Source organism: Pleurodeles waltl, chromosome 1_2 (assembly GCF_031143425.1).
Source record: "Pleurodeles waltl isolate 20211129_DDA chromosome 1_2, aPleWal1.hap1.20221129, whole genome shotgun sequence".
NCBI lineage: Eukaryota > Metazoa > Chordata > Amphibia > Caudata > Salamandridae > Pleurodeles > Pleurodeles waltl.
This window is the reverse complement of record NC_090437.1, coordinates 988,815,560-988,833,863: the sequence shown is the minus strand read 5'-3', so window position 1 is coordinate 988,833,863 and position 18,304 is coordinate 988,815,560. Positions and strand designations below refer to the sequence as shown.

General features: G+C 42.3%; 1 protein-coding gene across 4 annotated transcripts in view; it reads right to left on the bottom strand.

The window, feature by feature from the left end:
* The window catches only part of CORIN (corin, serine peptidase), a 1,512,429-nt gene that overhangs the window by 130,257 nt on the left and 1,363,868 nt on the right, over positions 1-18,304 (bottom strand). For all 4 annotated transcript variants that reach the window (XM_069201641.1, XM_069201646.1, XM_069201651.1 and 1 more), the window contains exons 16-17: positions 16,399-16,528; positions 437-559 (exon numbers count right to left, since the gene is read on the bottom strand). In XM_069201641.1, coding sequence (XP_069057742.1) covers positions 437-559; positions 16,399-16,528 — 253 coding nt within the window. The remainder of the gene's footprint in view (positions 1-436; positions 560-16,398; positions 16,529-18,304) is intronic.

Below are 18,304 nucleotides of genomic sequence, written 5' to 3'. Positions count from 1 at the left end.
CATGAGGAGTTCCATGTCATGATACTTAATTTGGAGTTGCTTGTGCCACATTCTAAATAGAATTATTAGTTCTTCATTAGTAATTAGCAATCCTTTAATTGCCCAAAAACTTCAAAAGACTAAAGCAGAAAGTAGAAACTGTTTATACAATTTAAAAATATTTGATATGATATTAACATTAGTTCACTATACACAATCTGTGTAGTTTTAATTTGTTTTACCTTATATAGCTCACTTTGGGATTCAGAGTGAATTCAAGCACGTTTGGAAAAGGTTGCAGTTCTATTCTATTTTATCTAAATAAAGAAAAAACGTCTCGAAAGTATTCCAGAGAGAAGCATAGAACAACAACGGATTTCACTTTTTAAATATTTTTGCGAAAACGCAGAAAGTAACATACTGGTAAACAGGTGAATAAGTCAAGACTTAAGTTTACCCTTTTTCTAGAAGCTCCTGAAATGTTGTAACATTCCTGTTGGTCCAATCAGACATGAGGTGTAGCCATTCCTCGTGCTGGGAATGGTCATTTACTTCCACAGTTTGTGTCTTCGATGGACCCCTGCGACGAGAGAAGGCCTTTCATGAACGTAAATGTGAATATTTGGTCATTAATAGAGTCAACAGTCTGATTACAATATTCGTCTGTCACAGCAAGTGATTGTGAAATGATCACTGAAAAGCATGCAATTATCATTCAACCCCGATCTCTTTACTACTTATGAAAGTCTCTAAAGAGCCTAAAGTTAACCAACGGATGATGCAACTATTATGTTTCAAGAATTGCTTAGGCATGAGCAAGTTGGGTTTGTTCTTGAGCAATTTTGATTAACTGGCTGGGCCATTGTCCATCACCACATCAAATGCACAATGCAATTTTGATGTATTTATTTATCTGAATGAATATAGATGATGGATGACTTAGTTCAGACCAAGAATTCAAGGTGAATGGAAAGCGCAGTCTTCCTGGAAGCAATATCATAGGTATAAGACGGAGATGACTTACTGATGAGTGGGGCCATAGCACAGGAACAGGAGAGTAATCCTCTTTGTTTATTGAGTAGAAGAGGCTCTTGTTCAGTGTCACTCGAATGTATCTGTGTGAAGACTGGAACTTACCTAAACATAATTCTGTTAATTGATGCACTTTCTTTCACTGTTGTGTGTACAATTTTTCGACAAAATTGCATTTTTAGCTATTGTAGGTCATTAATTTAGGTCCTCATTACATGTAGAGTTTGGATTAATAATCCTACATCTGGAAATACAATTACCTTGGAGCATGGAACTTTTGGTTGTCAGATTACCAGCTCTGTATGAGTTATGTACTCCTGAATGGGGAGTAGCAGCAGTAATCAGAATGTTTACACTGCATCCCCCTGCCCCAACCTTTACCTCTAATCTGGGTAGATCTCACCTGGGTTTACCTGGTGACATCCACGCAGGCAAAGAAATCAGGAATGTAGAGTTCCTGCACAGCTCGAAATCTATATTCATCTGTATACTCATGTTTATGGCCAAATCAGGGTTTCTGTATTCCTCACTATTACTTAAAAAAATTTTTTTAGGAATTCTTGAATAAAGATGCAGTAAACCATCATATGTGGCTTTTAAAAGGAGTGTTGAGTAAAAGAGAAAAGAAAGGACATGACTGTTTGTGGTTTGATATATTAGTTAATAAAGAAAATGCTGGATAAAAGGTAAAGTGAGAATTTTGTTAAACAAATCTTTGTAGGTTCCATGTCAATCTCTGTCAGACTTACCACAAGGGGCTGACCACCATGTGGTTACGGTGCTAGTGTTCAATTCACATAAAACAGTAAGAAATTTACTGATCATAAATTACTGTGGAATGTATGTTAGAGGGACCCCCTCTTAACACTGACTGTGAATAATCAGCAGAGGTAAGTAAATGTACATTTTCACATTGTGCTTTTCCTTTTTTCTCCACATTAAACACATTTGGGGAGGCAATGGGACAGGCAAATTCATTGGGATCGTGTTTAAACATCACCTTGAGAACGTCAACTTTTCTTTACTATAGAAAAAAAAAAAAAAAAAAACATAGTATAACTTCATGTTAGGCCCCGTTTACAATCAGTAACTTACTTTTTCACTTCAGGCATATCTAGGCAGAAGACGGCACCAGCAGTGAGCTGAGCTGATCCTTGCCTTCTGGCAACCTTGTTTATGAATGGGAGTGAACTCTTGTATCATACGACCAAGTTCCACATCCACGTGATGTCTCTGTGTTCAGATATGTGTAGAACTGCCTAGAGTTCTAGGTCTAGCCTAGAGTTGGTGGAATACAGTCTATTTATGGATACAATCTAAATGGGCTGATGGTGGAGACCAAGAGAGTGATGGAGGTACCGGTAAACCAACCTTTATCTAGGAATTTGGGAGTCATTAGCATTACACGCGTTCTTACATTTCATACCTATCTCTCCTCTGGTGGTGTATCTCCACAATGCAGATGGAAAATTATTTTGTTACTTTGTAGTAAATACACACATACTGTGCAAATATTCTGTAATTTAGTCCCCTAAATAAGATTAGCTCTGAGCTTTCCTTAACCTGGATAAATTCCATATTCAGCTTCCGCAGCGTGAAGCTTTGGTTATATGTTGCCACCAAGCACTCAGCCAAAGATGTAGGAGTGTTTTGATCTACAGTCGGACTTTCCCTGCCACTAAAGCTTGAAACAATTTTGTTCTGCCGCCTCTGTTTTTCACTTGTCATGGTAAATCTTACCCTAACGATATTTGCAGAGAGGACAAAAGCATGAAAACATCTCTTTGCTAGCTATTTTTGTATCACTATATGTTATTGAACCCTGGTACTGGACACCAGTAATGCATAATTTCAGTAGTTTCAGGTGGTAAATCCAAACGGAGCGTACGTCAGAGCTCTAATTCAGAGATATGAAATTTGATGAGGTTATGCAAGTGTCACCCTTGCACTGTTTTAGAGTTTGGAGTGATCTTTTTTTATTCTTTGAAGGAGGGAAACAGAATGTCAAAACAATGTATGTGTATTCACAGTCTGGTTGCGAAAGCTCAGCTTTGTTCTATCAAACGTCTGTCTCCGAGTTTGGTGGGGTACCTGGACAGCCAAAAATTGGATTTTAGTGTTAGATGTTGGAGAACACTTCAGTTACCATAGTCCACGCCGACACCAAATCCCAACACCACACCCCCCAGCCCTCAGAGCCCAAGTTTAGTGTGTCTGAAGACTGTGACCATCTTGAAAATGCCCAAAGTTGTTAGGGTTTGTCCCAGGAAGCTTTACCCCATTGGTAAGGCACCCTCAGGGGCATTCCCTTCCACTACAATATAATTGTATGAAATAAAATAAAAATATAATCTGTTGTACAAAATTAAACACATGATAAAAACTGTTAGATATTTATTGCAAAAAGATCACAAGTCAGTTTTTAAACAAAATGTGCAACAGCTCGAAATGTTTAGAAACATGCAGAAGGATACTAACTTTTCTATATTTACCCAATGAGTATAAAAAATGAACATGGTGCCATAAATATTGCCTTTTTACTTGTCAGAGTACAACTAGAAAAACAGAGCAGAAGAAAGAAAACAGGTGTTTACATTTTGTTCTTTAACCTGCTGCATTATTTATGCTCTGTGACCTGGCTAGCTACAGAACCCATGCAGGGTCTGCTGAACAGTACCTTTGTGGGAGCAATGCTTCACTTTTTGAAGTTTGTAGCTGCAGAACCCACTTTTGAGGCCCAGGACAGGAGGGGGGCACCTCAGACAAGGGTAGGGCTCACAGATGGCAGAGTCCAGAAGCACTAGGAGAGTTGCAAGCAGTCTTTGATGTCCCTGAGACAGCAGAAGAACAGGGGGCAAGCCCCTGAAGACTCTTGGGTTCAAGTATGTAGAGAGCAAGTCCAGTCCCTCTCACTGCAGGACAGAAGCAGCAGAGTAACAAGCAAATTGGCAGTCATTCCTAAAGCAGAACACCCAGCAGCAGGAGGTCAACACAGCAATTTAGTTGCAGAGTGACAGCCCTCCTGGCAACACAGCAGTCCTTCTTCCTGGCAGAGTGCCCTTGGTTCCAGCAGAGATCTGATTTGGTGGAGCTTGGGGTCCAGTATTTATACTTTGGTACCCTGGTTCTGTAAGGTGGGATAAACATCCAGCCCTTCCTTCAAAGTCCACAAGATCCCTGCCCTGAACTTCCTGGCTCCAGATAGTCTACCGGGGGTTATGCAGCGACTTGTGTGGGGAGAGGCGGCACAGCCCTCTTCAAGTGAAAGTGAAGCAGTTCTAAACTCTGAAACCCCATCAAGCCAGTTAATGGGCCATTAAGGCCCATTAAGTCGCACCTAAGCTCCCATTGTGTGACTGTCTATAAGCAATGCACAAAGCCCAGCTGTCATCTACCCCAGATGTGTATTCAGAGACAGCCAGAGGCACAAAATGGTTAAAATAAGAACATTCCAATTTTTTAAAAGTTGTATTTTTAGACTTAGAATTTTAAATCCGATTTCACCCTAAATTGTGATTTTATATTGTGAGTCCAGGGGCATCAAAGTCCATATTTCTATTGTTTCCCATTTGGAAATTACACATAAATTATGTTTTATTGTAATCTCAATGTTATCCTATCGGAGAGATAGGCCTTGCAACAGCGAAAAACAAATGTAAGAGTTTTTCACTATCTGGTCATGTTAAACTTAAAAGAACATGTCCGACGTTTTAAATGCACTGCACCCTGCCCTTAGGGCTAACTAGGGCCTACCTTAGGGATGACTTCCAAGCAATAAAAAAGGTTTAGGCCTGGCAAGTGGGTACACTTGCCAGGTCAAAATTGTAGTTTAAAACTGCACACTTCGCAGTGGCAGGACTGAGACATGTTTAAAGGGCTGCTGTAGTGACTGGCACAATCAATGTTGCAGGCCCACTGGTAGCATTACCTTTACAGGCCCTGGGCACATATAGTGCACTTTACTAGGGTCTTACAAGTAAATTAAATATGCCAATTGTGGAGAAACCAATGTTAGCATGTTTAGACACAGAGCACCTGCACATTAGCACTGGTCAGCAGTGGTAAAGCACCCAGAATCCTAAAAGTCAGCAAAAACCAGTCAGAAAAACAGGCGGAAAAAGGCAAAATGCTTGGGGGTGACCCTGCACAAAGGGCCATTTCCAACACTAAGGCAGCAGTTTATTTAAAAATCCTAGAAGAAGCTATCTATAACAATAAGTGTAGGGGAGAACATGGTCGTCTCATGTACTGAATATCTCAAATGACCAGCAGATGTAATCCCTATGGCCAGCCCCCTGTAAAGTTAGGCAAGATACCGCAGACCTAATTGAAGAATGTTGTTGTGTGTATATGATGACGAAGAAGAGCCCGGAGTTGAGGAAAGGATCTATTGAATGCAATTATTTTATCAACACCCATTGTTCCACGTGTACTGAGTATCATGGTTCCACGTGCATTGAATATCTGGACGTGTTATAACCTGAATTAAAAAGAACTGTGTATGTAAAGTATAGGTTGGGTATCCTGTCGACCAGGGATTACCTAACCTGTATCTTTAGGGTTGCCGCAGGACCCGAGTGCTGCGGCTGTGGTTTTGGTGGGATACATAATGTAACCTACCTTCTCCTGTTCTGCAATAAATATGACTGCCCGGCGGCACTGGCTTATCCCCTTCTTTAAATTTTATGCAGTCAGATGTGTTAAGTCGGCAATTGCACTATGCATTAGGTCAGACGTGTGTCATTAATGCAGTAGTGTCATTTCTAAGGGTTGTGTGGCCCTATTTGAGAGAACTGCTCACCGTGCTAGAGATGAGCTCAGCTTTATAATTTAAGAGACCCTGCACGCTTCCTATTATGTGTTCTGCTGCTAGCCCTGGTTCATATGTGTGAATTATACAAATTGTAAGGGTACCCAATGAAAAGGTTGACCACTTCTAGTGGGACAGTATATATCACCTAAGTGTCTTATTCTTTGTACTTGCGTGGGCTATACGTTTCATGAACTTGATGACTGTTAGGTTGGAAAGCTGTGCTTAATTGTGGGATTGTATTTACCATCTAAGTGTTTTATTTTCCTCACTTTCACTTTTACGTATCTCATGAATTTGATGATTGTTCTGCTGGAATAGTGTCTGCTAACAGTCTATATTTAGCATGCTTTTTTTTTTTTACAAATTACTATGTATGTATAGTACTTTAAACTGCAGTTTTAATTACTGTAGAGCAGACAGCGGAAACAATAAAATTTGACTTTGACTAGTGGAATCTATGAGCTGCTGCATCTTCAAGTCTAATTCCTTTAGACACACTTCATGAGCCCACAGTTTATTTTCCTCCAGAGCTAGGTTTCTCTCCTCTACGTCTCTCTCTGCCTCAGCCCTTTTCTCTTGTGTAACCATGTCCAACTGGGCCAGTTTTCTTTGGACCCAATAGGGGACTTCACTCCTTTGGGTCTCCCTCTCTCGACCAGGGCCAAGCACAGGAGGTTCGTCCCTTCTTCTAACTCTCATTGCCAAGATCTCCTCCTCATCCTCTAGTTCATCCTCCTTCTTATCATTGTCATCCAGTTCCTGTGCAGCAGCTTACATTCTGCAGGCTTCCTTGCAGACTCGGAGGGCTATTTTGTACTCGAACTTTGGAGAGTCTTTGGCTCACTTTGGACGTCTCTCTTTGCACATTGTTTTCAGCTCAGCCATACTGTAGTTGTCAAGGTTGCTTAGATTGAACTCAGTCTTTGTAATGAGGGTCACAGGTGCACAAAATGTGTCACAGGGATTGAATTTGGGGAAAATTAAAAGAAATTGTTGATCAAGGAGAATTATAAAAAAAAGATGACTCTGATGTTAGATTATTAATTAGGGCTTTTCAGTGTTATGCAAATCACTGAATACCACTGCACAAACCCATCACTAAATACAAATGTGTGGTTGACAGGGGTGAATGCCCCACTCAGACAACAAACACAAACCTTGTCAAGGAGTACCACAAAAGTAACTAAATGAACATGTGCTTAACCCATTGGTAGCTTGGCAAAAAGCAGTCAGATTTTACTTAGAGGCAATGTGTAAAGTATTTATGCAGACCTCAAGCAGTAATAAAGTGAAAAACACTTAAAGCAAATCCGAAATCAATAATAGAGAATATTTTAATAAATGAAATGACACCAAAGTAACAATTTTCCAATAGGTAGAACCAGAATATGAATTTTTAATTTTTGAATTAAAATCAGCACCACAAATCACCAACCGTGGGTATCTGGATGCTCTAGTCTGGGTCAAAGTCGACCACAATGAAGCGCATGTTGGATACAGGGACAAGGCTCGACTCGGTGGAACGTTTACCTTCTGACTTAAAACATTTATGGAGAAAAAGTGGTAATTGGCGAGTCGACGGCAAGCAAGCTGGATCCAAAGTAGTGCTCAACGATGGAGATTTTCTTAAGAGCAAGGTCCTGGTGTGGCCATCGATGAAGGCGGGAAAGCTCTGAACAGGTGAAGTCTTTTTCAAGGATGACCTAAAAATCGATTTGATGCTGCTCAGCGTTGGTCACGGTGAAGCCCTCTATGTTTGGACTTAGAAACGTTTCTGGTAGTTGAATCTCCTACAGTGGGCAAACCAGCAAGTTGAGATTGACCTGTTGTTTTGAAATTAACAGCTGCGGCTTCAATGGCACACCAAGTCTCTGTCAGTTCCCTAGATATAAAATTGGCAAAAAGTTTCTACTTTCTGCAGTTTGGGGAAGGTGGAATACACTCTAACACCAGTCAAGGGTACAGGACTTTGGGAGCACCACTTGTGAGTTAGGACTCACTCCAGCAGAGGCTAGCAGCAGAGTCCAGGCAGGGTCCAATTCCAACTGGTCAACTGGGCATTTCCAGGGAGAGTGGCCTCTGAAAGTTTGTAGTTTTCTTGTAGCTCGTATAGGAAGTCAGCCATCTGGCTCTTGCCTTCTTTTCTGGGGTCCTGCGTTCAAGGTAAGCACATACGGTCTTCCTTCAGCTTCATCAGGGCATTTTCAGTGCTGGTTTTTCACAGGTCTTGGAGTGTTTTGAGAAGAGGTTTGCAGAGTACACTTTTATGCCCAGTGCCAGCCTGTGGGTGGAGGGCAAGCCTTTTTTCACCCCTCTCAGTTCTGGCCAGTTCCTCTCCTTCCACTGAGTTTGGAGCCAGCCTAACTAAAGAAGCAGAGGAAGGCAGGCCAAGGTTTGAGCTTCACCTGCAAGTGATAAGGTAGGTATCATTTGAAGTTCGGGAATGGGCTGGGCACAGCCCCTAGGACATCCTGTCCAGGATTCCCCCTCCCAACAAACAAAGGCTGTTTAGGAGCAATATACATCTCACTAGAGGGAAGCCATCAAGGGTCAGGCGACAGCTGGACTCTGGTAGGAAAGCTGTTTGGTTTTAGGCAGGAAATGGCAACTTTTTAGAAGTGTAATTTCCAAAACAGTAATATAAACTAACTTGACCATTAAACTGGATTTTGATTTATGTGAAAATGAGTCAATTTTTCTAGCTACTCCCAAACTGTGTGTAGAAGTTATTAAATGTGATAGTGTAATCCAGTGTTACCCTATGGGAGAGCCAGTCTTGTCTCAAGGAAAAAGCACTGTGGAGGTTTTTCACTGCCAGGACATGTAAAACATTAAACATTAAATGTACATGCTCTACTCTTTAAATACAATGCACCCTGTCTTATGGATGCTTTTAAGGCCTACCATAGGGGTGCCTTATAGGTATTAAGATGGAAAGTCAGGCCTGGCAAGAGGTTTTTTCTGTCTTCTTGAAATGGAAGTTTAAAACTTCATGACAGGCTGCTGGTGCAGGCCTGTGGCATGATTTACAGTGCTACTGTAGTAGGTGGCACAGTGAGTGAGTTAGAAGACGTAAGATGTCACCACTTGGTGGTGTTCTTTGAGCTAAAGTCTGTTGTCTGAGTCCAAATATCACTGACATGCCACCCAGAGACCACACTTCCTAATACAAGTGAAACGACAGGTGTGGTTAAACTCTTATTTTCTGGACTATTTGTTTGGCATTGGGCACAATTGTCAGTGAACTCGATATTTGGGAGGTCAAAGGGTGCATTAAATGTCATCAGTAGTTTGGTACTTTTTCGTCTTTCCTCTTCCTCCTCATCGCAATGGTCAATGATATTTAAATATCAAGAAAGATGTTCTTTTTGACTAAATACACAGCTGAATGAATGCATTGTTTTATGCTGAACCAAACCACACCCTCCTCCCTTAACAACTTATAGCATGTATTTTATGTTATTACATTTTTAAAAGTATAACCTCGAGTTAAGGTGTGTCTTTGGTGCGTATAAATTTCACTTCAACAATTAATTCACAGTGGATAAGTCCTTTGACCCGATAGGAATACAAATAAACTCGAGATATTAAATGCCTCTTCAAAACGCAAATGTGACAAACAAAGTTGTATCGCACCTCCTTTTGTCAACAGACCTGCTCTGTTTTAAGTGGAGCATCGAATATTGATGTTGCAGATACCACAGCTCGTGCCTGAGCTGCTAAACACCGATCCGGTGCTAGTATGTACTCTCTGTGGGTTGGAGGAGCTGGGACAGCGCCATCTTGATACACTCATCTTCCAAAGGCAGATGGAATTGAAAGCACGAGGGCAGGGAGGGTGGGTGCGCATTTGGAAGGCGGGCTGGAAGCACAGCTGTGTGTGCTTACCAGACGCGGGCGTAGGAAGCAGTTGAGAAGCTGTTTCCTGCAAGACTGGCCGTACTTTGATGGGATGACAACTTTTTTTGCGGAGAACTTATTAGTAGCTACCTAATACCGTCTGGTTGGTAGATTATGCAGCCATAATTGTTTAATAAGCCATAGGATACCTGATACACCAGCTATACCACACAGAAAGACCGAGGACAAGACCTTGGGAAGGAGGTAGTTCTGCCATTAAGCTAAGAATGTTTCCATATGGTTTCGCAGACAGGTGTGACGGAAAGGTTGCTCTGTCTTCTGGTCACCATGAACTTTCTGCACAAACATCCTTTTTTAATGGGTCACAATTATCAAGGTGTGTAATACTAGCTAGACAGATATCCCAGCGGCAGGTCTCTGAGCTCCCATGTGTGGTGGTGAATTAGATGAGATTGGAGCCTCTGTCTAGACTCCTTTTTCCACAGGCAAGAGTTCACAAGGGGACACTATAAGCAGTTACTTGGGACGATGAAAGACTGCCAGCTGGGAGACTGCATTTCCTTGTTGGTAAAGCATTTATTGCAAAGTCAAACCAGAATAACAGGAAGCTGAGTGAAAAGAAGGGAAGAAAGAAAAGACAAAGGTGTTTTAACGATAAAAAAAAACCATGCTGGCTCACTCCATGAAGCACTGCACTGCAGATGTACTTCTATTCCCTTATCGGAGACTTCTTCAGCATGACGGGTTGGGTGGCTAATACCACCACGTGCGTAAAGCCCTGTTTATGCACAGGACAGAATTATGAGTTTGGTTTTATTTAACGCATTGTGCCCTGCGGCATCATTATTTATCAGGGGCGATAAATAACGCCTCAACTTGTAATTAGGCCCTTAGTCTCCTCTACATGTCTAATCTAGAGCCAGGGTAAGGGGCAGGACTGTACCTACTCATGCCCCGTGGGCCTGGACTGGTACTGAAGCCAACCTCCAAAAGGAACAACTGAATATCAATATTCACTGACAAACAGCACATTGATATCACACTACAGTAACTAAGCGATTTCTGGAAACGAGTTTCTGGACGTTGTTTACATGTTGGAGTATAGCACAAGAGGTGAATGATGAGCTGTTTCCTTCAGGGTTACTGGTTGAATGGTTTATGACGTTCTTTGAAAAGGTTGTTCAAAGTAATTGTGACTGGCAACTAGTTAGATAGATGCATAACTGCTTCGATATCAAGTTCATGAATGCTGTGTCGAATATAAACGGCGCCTGAAACAAGCAAATAAACTGTAGTGAACACTTCAGCTAACTATGAGCCATTAAGCCACTGTCTTCATAACAGATTACCATTGTGATTCGAAGATTTTGGATATTAATAAGCTACAATCTAACAATATAGGTGATATAATTAAGCAGACCTTTTCTATAAAGTACTGATAAACATATTAGTGTTGAGGGTGTATTCTTCACTACTACTGCTGGTTAGCTTCCTTAACACTGTTTATTGTCAGCAAAGCATAAATAAATATGTTTAACGCAAACCCATCTAGATGAGGGCACCCTGGCATAAGCAGAGTAACCAGTTCTGAATAACTGGCACCTCAATTTTTTAGGTGAAGCGTGCAAGTGCTTTGACCTATTGTAAGTACTGTAGGCTTTTAACCACACCCACCTCACACCCATCACTTTCATTCATTCATGGGCTTGCCTTTCAAAAATCATTTTATTGGTAAACGCTTTATGTTTGTCCCGCCTTGGGGTGGTTTGGTTACCGCCTTGTACACTGACCTTGTTACAAAGATAATTGCACGATTGCGTATATACTTCAGCATGAGTGAACTACTTTTTTCTTTTGTCTGCGCTTCGTGGCTACCATGATGCTCACAGCGCTCAGAGTGCCAACTTGATTGGCGGTATCCTTTTTTGCATTATATGCACTCTGATCTGCTTAGTACACATTCTTTGCAGCAAGCATATTAACACTGTGTGCTACCTTATGATGACTCAAAGCTTCAACTAGACAAAAGTACATTCTCTCGGCTGCCATGGTGCTCAGAGTGTGAACGCGATCAGTGGTATCGTTTTTGCGTTATATGCCCTCTGATCTGCTTTGTACATGTTCTTTGCAGCAGGCACATTAACCTTGTGCGCTACTTTATGATGACACCAAGCTTCCACTCAACAAAAGTGAATTCTCTCGCCAGAAAGAACATCAATTGCCAGAGTTCTTTTAATATTTTCACATTACGTGAACTTCGTGATTTGCCTAGTGAACATTTTCCGTATCAGGCACATTAACCCTCTACGCTACCTTATAATAAGTCCAAGCTTCCACTAGACATTAGTAAGTTTTCTCTCCAGAAAAAACATTAACCCTCTGCTCTACCTTACAATGAGTCCAAAGTTCCACTGGACAGAAGTAAATTCTCTCTCCAAAAAGAACATTAACCGCCAGAGTTATTTTGAAATTTTTACATTACATGCACTCGGATCTGCTTAGTACACGTTCTTTACAGCACACATATTCATTTTGGAACTTGTAGTTTTATTTTTGTAATGTGATACAAGCTGTAAACCAGCCCTTGGATTGGTATTCGTAAAGTTGTCCAGCTCCCTAGTTCGATGCTCAATTCGCTCATTTCGTTTTTGTTTCAGCTTTGCATTCTGAGGCTTGTAGTTTTATTTTTATAACTTCATACAACCTGCGAATACAAAGCAGAAACCTGACTAGATGAACTACACACGTTTGAGTCTGTGAAACTTGAGCTGTGTGTGTGTATTTAGAAAACTAACCTTGAGGAGAGCTCACTGTTGATTATGCTGTACAATGGTCCATATTTTATAACTACTATTTCAGTTCAAGACTGACTGAGGATCATTAAAATCATGTGATGTGGCTCTGCTCAAGAGTGTGAAAAATCATGGTCTTTTTGTTCGACTCCCCAGACTGCAGTAAAGGGACAGTGATCCATTAAGCACGCACTCTTGGAGTACAATTATTTGTTCATTGCCCCACAGGCAATGCCACCTTTATAACCACCAAGTAAATATGTTTTGCACCTGAGAATAGTTTTTTATTTTAAGGGCCTTGTTTAAAAAAATATTCTAGTAGGCCTACTAGCCCTTTTTTTTATATGCAGGACCACTGGAATTATGTGGCAGAATGGACCAAAATATGTGGCAGGGTTGACCAATTAATGTGGCAAAAAAAAAGTCCAGTTATGCATTTTCAATGGCAAGAGCTCAAAATCAAGTAAATGTGAGACCTATTGCATTGCAAATGCTTCTTTAATTTGATATTTTCATGTACTGTGAGATTTGTTTCTCGTAATAATATTTAAACTATTTGTGCTTTTATCCTTTTTAAGTAGGAGTGTATCTTTTAAATGTGATGCCTGTGCCCCTAGCATTCCATGTAACTAACTTGTAAAGGAGGGTAAAGAAAGGCATAGTCATTCCACATGGAACCAGGAAGAGTTCGCTGTGGAGAACCCTGCAAGCCAACATTTCAAAACATCTATGTAATTGTTATGCAAAACGGTTTACTTTCTGTTTTCATCCAGTGGCCAAACCACCCTCCAAACTTTCCCTACAAACCATGGCTTCCCTTTCCTCTCAAGGACAGCAATTAAATATATATCATGTGTGTGCCCCGTGCTTTCTGTAAACTTGATGTAAGCTTGCAGGCAGTGGTAGACCTCACGTATGCTGCCCCACTCTGGCGGCCAAAGCTTACAATCTATCCCAGGCCCTCGTAGGTGTCAGTCTTAATGAACAGTCAAACCCTTGAGCAATCTGCATAATCATAGCTTCACATAAGGTAGGAATTGACATCAAATCAGTTCATCTGTAGATTTGTCTGTGATCTAGGGCAGGTTCTTGTCAAACCCTAGTGGAGTGATGAGTATGTGATTCTTTGTCTGCAGAGTTGTTATCTGTCCCAGAAGAACTTCTGATGAATACTTATTTAGGTGTCCAATCACTGTGGTGATTGCCACTTCTCTTTCGAGCTAAGACTGTTATTGGTAGCGTTTTTTAATCCTAGGATGTTATGACCACCTGTTTCTTAGTCAGACATTTGTTGAGGGGCAACATTCACGGTGAGATTCATATTCCTCTGCTCAGTCCTCAGCTTCCTTAGGGCCATTGAAAAAGTGAGATAGAAACCTAGGCCTCGTTGTTTACATTTCACCTCCAAAAGGGAAGAACGCTGTTGCTGTATTGCCACTGTGTAGCTGGGAAAGAGCATACCTTTGCTGTTGCTTTCCATGCCACAATAAAAAAAAAAAAGAATTTTGGCACCACAGTTTGGACATGCCATTGCTTTAAGAAGACGACCATATTAACTAGTTCTATTTTCTTGGGTAGACTGGTTCTATTTTCTTGGGTAGGCTGACCACTCAAATGTTACTGCACCTAGGGCAGCTTTCACATTCCTCACTCTATGTTTGAGAAATTTCACTCATTGTGGGATTAGGTACCTGTCTCTAAAGTTGCTCAGTATTAGGGCACAGTTCACTCAGCAATGTTTAGTTCTCCATGAATCTGTCTACAATCTTCTTCTGATATTCTCTCATGATGAACCCAATAATCACTACTTGATTTCAAGTGTCGCTCTAGAGACCTCAATAGCTTTCAATATTTTTTCTAGTTTGCTTTGCCTATTCCTCCTCAACAAGGGGGCCCATAGATGCATGTGGGGGAGCCCCTTATCAGTATTTCAGATTTAAGATGGTGGTGGATTCAAAACTCAGCTGTTTGGTTTAGAAGCAAGCATGCCAGTCTGTAATGAACCACATCTACAGCACCGTTTGCCTTGAAAATGGTCACTGTAATTAAATGTTTATTTATGGAAATGTGTTTTCAATACTCTCTGCCCTTAGATAGCCAAGTTTGGGTTTAGCTGTGTAGTCAAGTTTGTTGACTTCTGAGCATGGTGCATCTCACTTCCTCGCTGGGATGCATGGATGCCATTTAGGGTCACCTGCGACCCCTGTTTTGCCCCTTACAGCCCCTCGCTATGCCTTTGCGACCCCTGACCTCAGAGTTGGCAAAGTGAGTGCCTAGAACACAGGAGTAGCTTGTCCTCATGGACGTCGGTCGGGGACCTTCTTTCCTGGTTTCCTGTCATTTTGTCTTAATACCCAAATAGTGAGCATTATTCACTATTTGTGTGATAGAAATGGAGTACAATTAGCTGAAATATGACCTTATCTGGCAGATGGGGTAGGTAAAAAATGCTTTTACATATATCTTTTACGCATGCTTGCGGGTGAGAGTGTGTTTATGTGAAAGAGAGTGTGTGAATATGTGTGTATGTGAAGCATGTGTGTGTGTGTGAGTAAAAGTAAAGGACAAATGGTTTGGCGTGTAATGTCACTCCAGCTACCCTTGGCATTTTGGTGAAATAACGGTCATGCTGGAACGTGCCAGCAGAAGTGGGGCAAGTCCTCAAATCATCCTGATTGCAAATGCTAGACTTAGGATGCCTAGCACATCTATCTCCATACCTACAGTGCTCAGACATTATCGGCTTTGCAGCATGGACCTGCTCTCCTCCTAGTGGTCACTTTTCCCAATACCTCTAGCTGACCGTCATCGGAAGGCATCTTCCTCCACTTGTGCACACCATAACAGCTGACCCCCCAAGAAGGCCTTGTGAACCCTTTGACATCTTTCATTTGGGAGGTCATGTTCATCGGGCAAACAACTACTTTCCTTTCACAATGATTGAATTATTTTCTGTGCTGTGCTGGTTGTAGTCTTGATTCTTCTTGGTGAGTGTCTAATCTACAACCATTCCCTTCCTTGCTCTCTGGAGTTGTTCTGTTCCAGAGATGGTGGATCCTGACTCTGCAGGCTCTCCCCAACGCGATTTACAGCAGTTCGTCCTGTATTTTGTCATCTGAGGCTAGAAATAGCAACAGATTTAGGCATCTGGCGGGCGCTCATAAAAATTTACCTCTCTATGAGAAGCGAGCCACGTGCCCCACATCACCTAGGATTACTTAACATCTTTGCAACTTCTTACTGTTATTGTAACTAAATATTGAGTCATAATTTCAGGAGACCCAAGAAGCAGCTACTGGTACCATGTGATTCAGAGATATGATACAGTTGTCTCATCTGTCTCTGGTGTTCACTGCTAAATTGTATTAACTAGCCTGCCTGTCCTAGGAAGAGAAAAGAACAAAATGAGCGACAACTGCATTCTCACAAACCCTACTTAAATGTTCTCCTGATGAGGCAGTAATTTGAAATGCAGATAATCTCTTCTCTGCTCCTTGCCTTGACAGGAATTTCATACTTGCTAGTGATTTCCTAGAAAAAGACCAGGGGACAGATTCACAAAGGTAAACTTAGAGGTTTGTCCTAAGTTTAACCAAACGTCTAAGTTTATGGTTTTTGGGAATTCACAAAGGGCATGTATGAGTAGTATATTTACGTGAATGCCCAAAAATCGTAAACATAGACGTTTGGTCTAAACTTAGGCCAAACCTATAAGTTTACCTTTGTGAATCAGGCCCCAGGAAGTAATTTACAACTGTGGCTCGCCAACATGCATTTTCTACAGTACTGTAACTGTGTGAATGTGAAAATGAGTTAGTTCAACATTTATCACAGAGCATCTTTCAGGGCAAAACATATTTGAGAACATGGTTATCAAAGACATCAGCACACATCATCAGTACTACAAACTACTGACCTTACCCTAAACCCAGCTGCGTGCAGGCCCGTTGAGTTAATTCCTCCTGCCAATCGTCAGCGCACACATAGTGGTCAGCAGCGGACCTGTCAATGGTCAGGAGGGCCGTGGAGCTTGTGCTTTTAGACAGGGTCACTGCCAAGAAAACAGATATGCATGTTTAGTATACAGTAGTTTTAAAGATACCATCCACCTGTAAATAATCTATTAATAAACATTTCTGGTAGAATTGTGTGCATGTGTTTCTCGCCTCCATTGTCGATGCAGTTTCAAGGAAGCTACATTTAGTTCTATGGTTGCAGATACACAGCTTTGAACTCAGTTTAAATAAATTGCCATCTTGCTCATTGGGGTTTTGCTTTTAGGTTATTCTGCCGGTGTGCTTTGTGTAGAGAGCCACCCGCACTCTCCTTTTATTTGTATCCAGTTCCGCGTGTCCGGATGGAATGCGGAACCGAGTTTATGTAATAAAGTTGGGGCTGCGCTGACGCAGTTTCCCCCTAGACCAGCAACCAAGTGTACGTGTAATTATTTCCCTCAGGCCATAGGTGTGGCCCTCACGACCCATTACAGTGTCGACAAGCGGGCTACCGATTACCCCGCGTCGCAACCAGGTCCCAAGACGGCCGATGGACAGCCCTGGTAGCAGAAAATAAAAAGACCGGGGCAGCGACTTCGTGCCCCACTGAAAAAGGTGTCGAGGAAGTTGCAGCCAGGCGGGTGCTCGGCCGAACACGCAAGAAGCGCGCCGCGACCTGTTCTGTGAGGCGGGCCCCGCCTCCCTTCTGAGAGGAATCTCCCGACCGTGTCCCGGAGCCTCGTAAAGATTTGCCGTGGCCTGAAAGGCGCGCATGCAGCAAAAGAAAAGATTGCAAGTGGCCTCGCCTTCGGCACTGGAGCGAAGACAGCGCTTGTACCCGGAGGCCCTGCAGCACCTTGTGGGGGCTGTGCGCGGTTCAGCACACACGCACACCCCACCTCCAGGCAGCACGCCACTCAGGCTGTGCTCCCAGGGAGGGGAACGCAGCATAGGAGCCAGAGGGGCAGGACCCCAGTCCAGTAGGAAGGGAGGGCAGAAAGCCCTGGAGAAAAAAAAAGAAGAAGAAAAAAAATATATATATAAATAACAGCGGGCAACAACCAAAAAAAAAAAAAAAAAAGAAGAGAATATTAATAATCAAGTGCAGCCCAGTGAGAAAAAAATATATATATATATATTGACAAAAGGACAGAGGAGATGGTACAACACATCAAAGGCACAAAACACTCCAGAGAGGAAAGAGCACTTCTGAAAAAAAAAGAGGCACCACTATAATAAGAATAGAAACATCATGAGCGCCTCACCGCAGGAAAACCCCCAGTTGCCCGTGGAAGCAGGCGCCAGTGCTCACTCCTCAGTAACAGCGCCTGCCTCCATTCAGCCAACTGATTGACCCGGCCACAGCCTCGCCAAGATGGCGCCTATGGTTAAACCGATTAGAAAATTACTTCTGCACCACAAGAGAGACAGATGGAGCTGTGCGCAGATCTCTCATGCTGCTAATGGGAGGAGATGAGCTGCAAGAATTGTTTGATGCACTCCCAAACACTGGTGATAAGTCGGTGTAAGGAAATGCCTCCTTGGCATGGTTACCCCCTGACTTTTTGCCTTTGCTGATGCCAAATTATGATTTGCAAGTGTGCTGAGGCCTGCTAACCAGGCCCCAGCACCAGTGTTCTTTCCCTAAAACTGTACCTTTGTTTCCACAATTGGCACACCCTGGCATCCAGGTAAGTCCCTTGTAACTGGTACCCCTGGTACCAAGGGCCCTGATGCCAGGGAAGGTCTCTAAGGGCTGCAGCATGTCTTATGCCACCCTGGGGCCCCCTCACTCAGCACAGACACACTGCTTGCCAGTTAAATGTGTGACT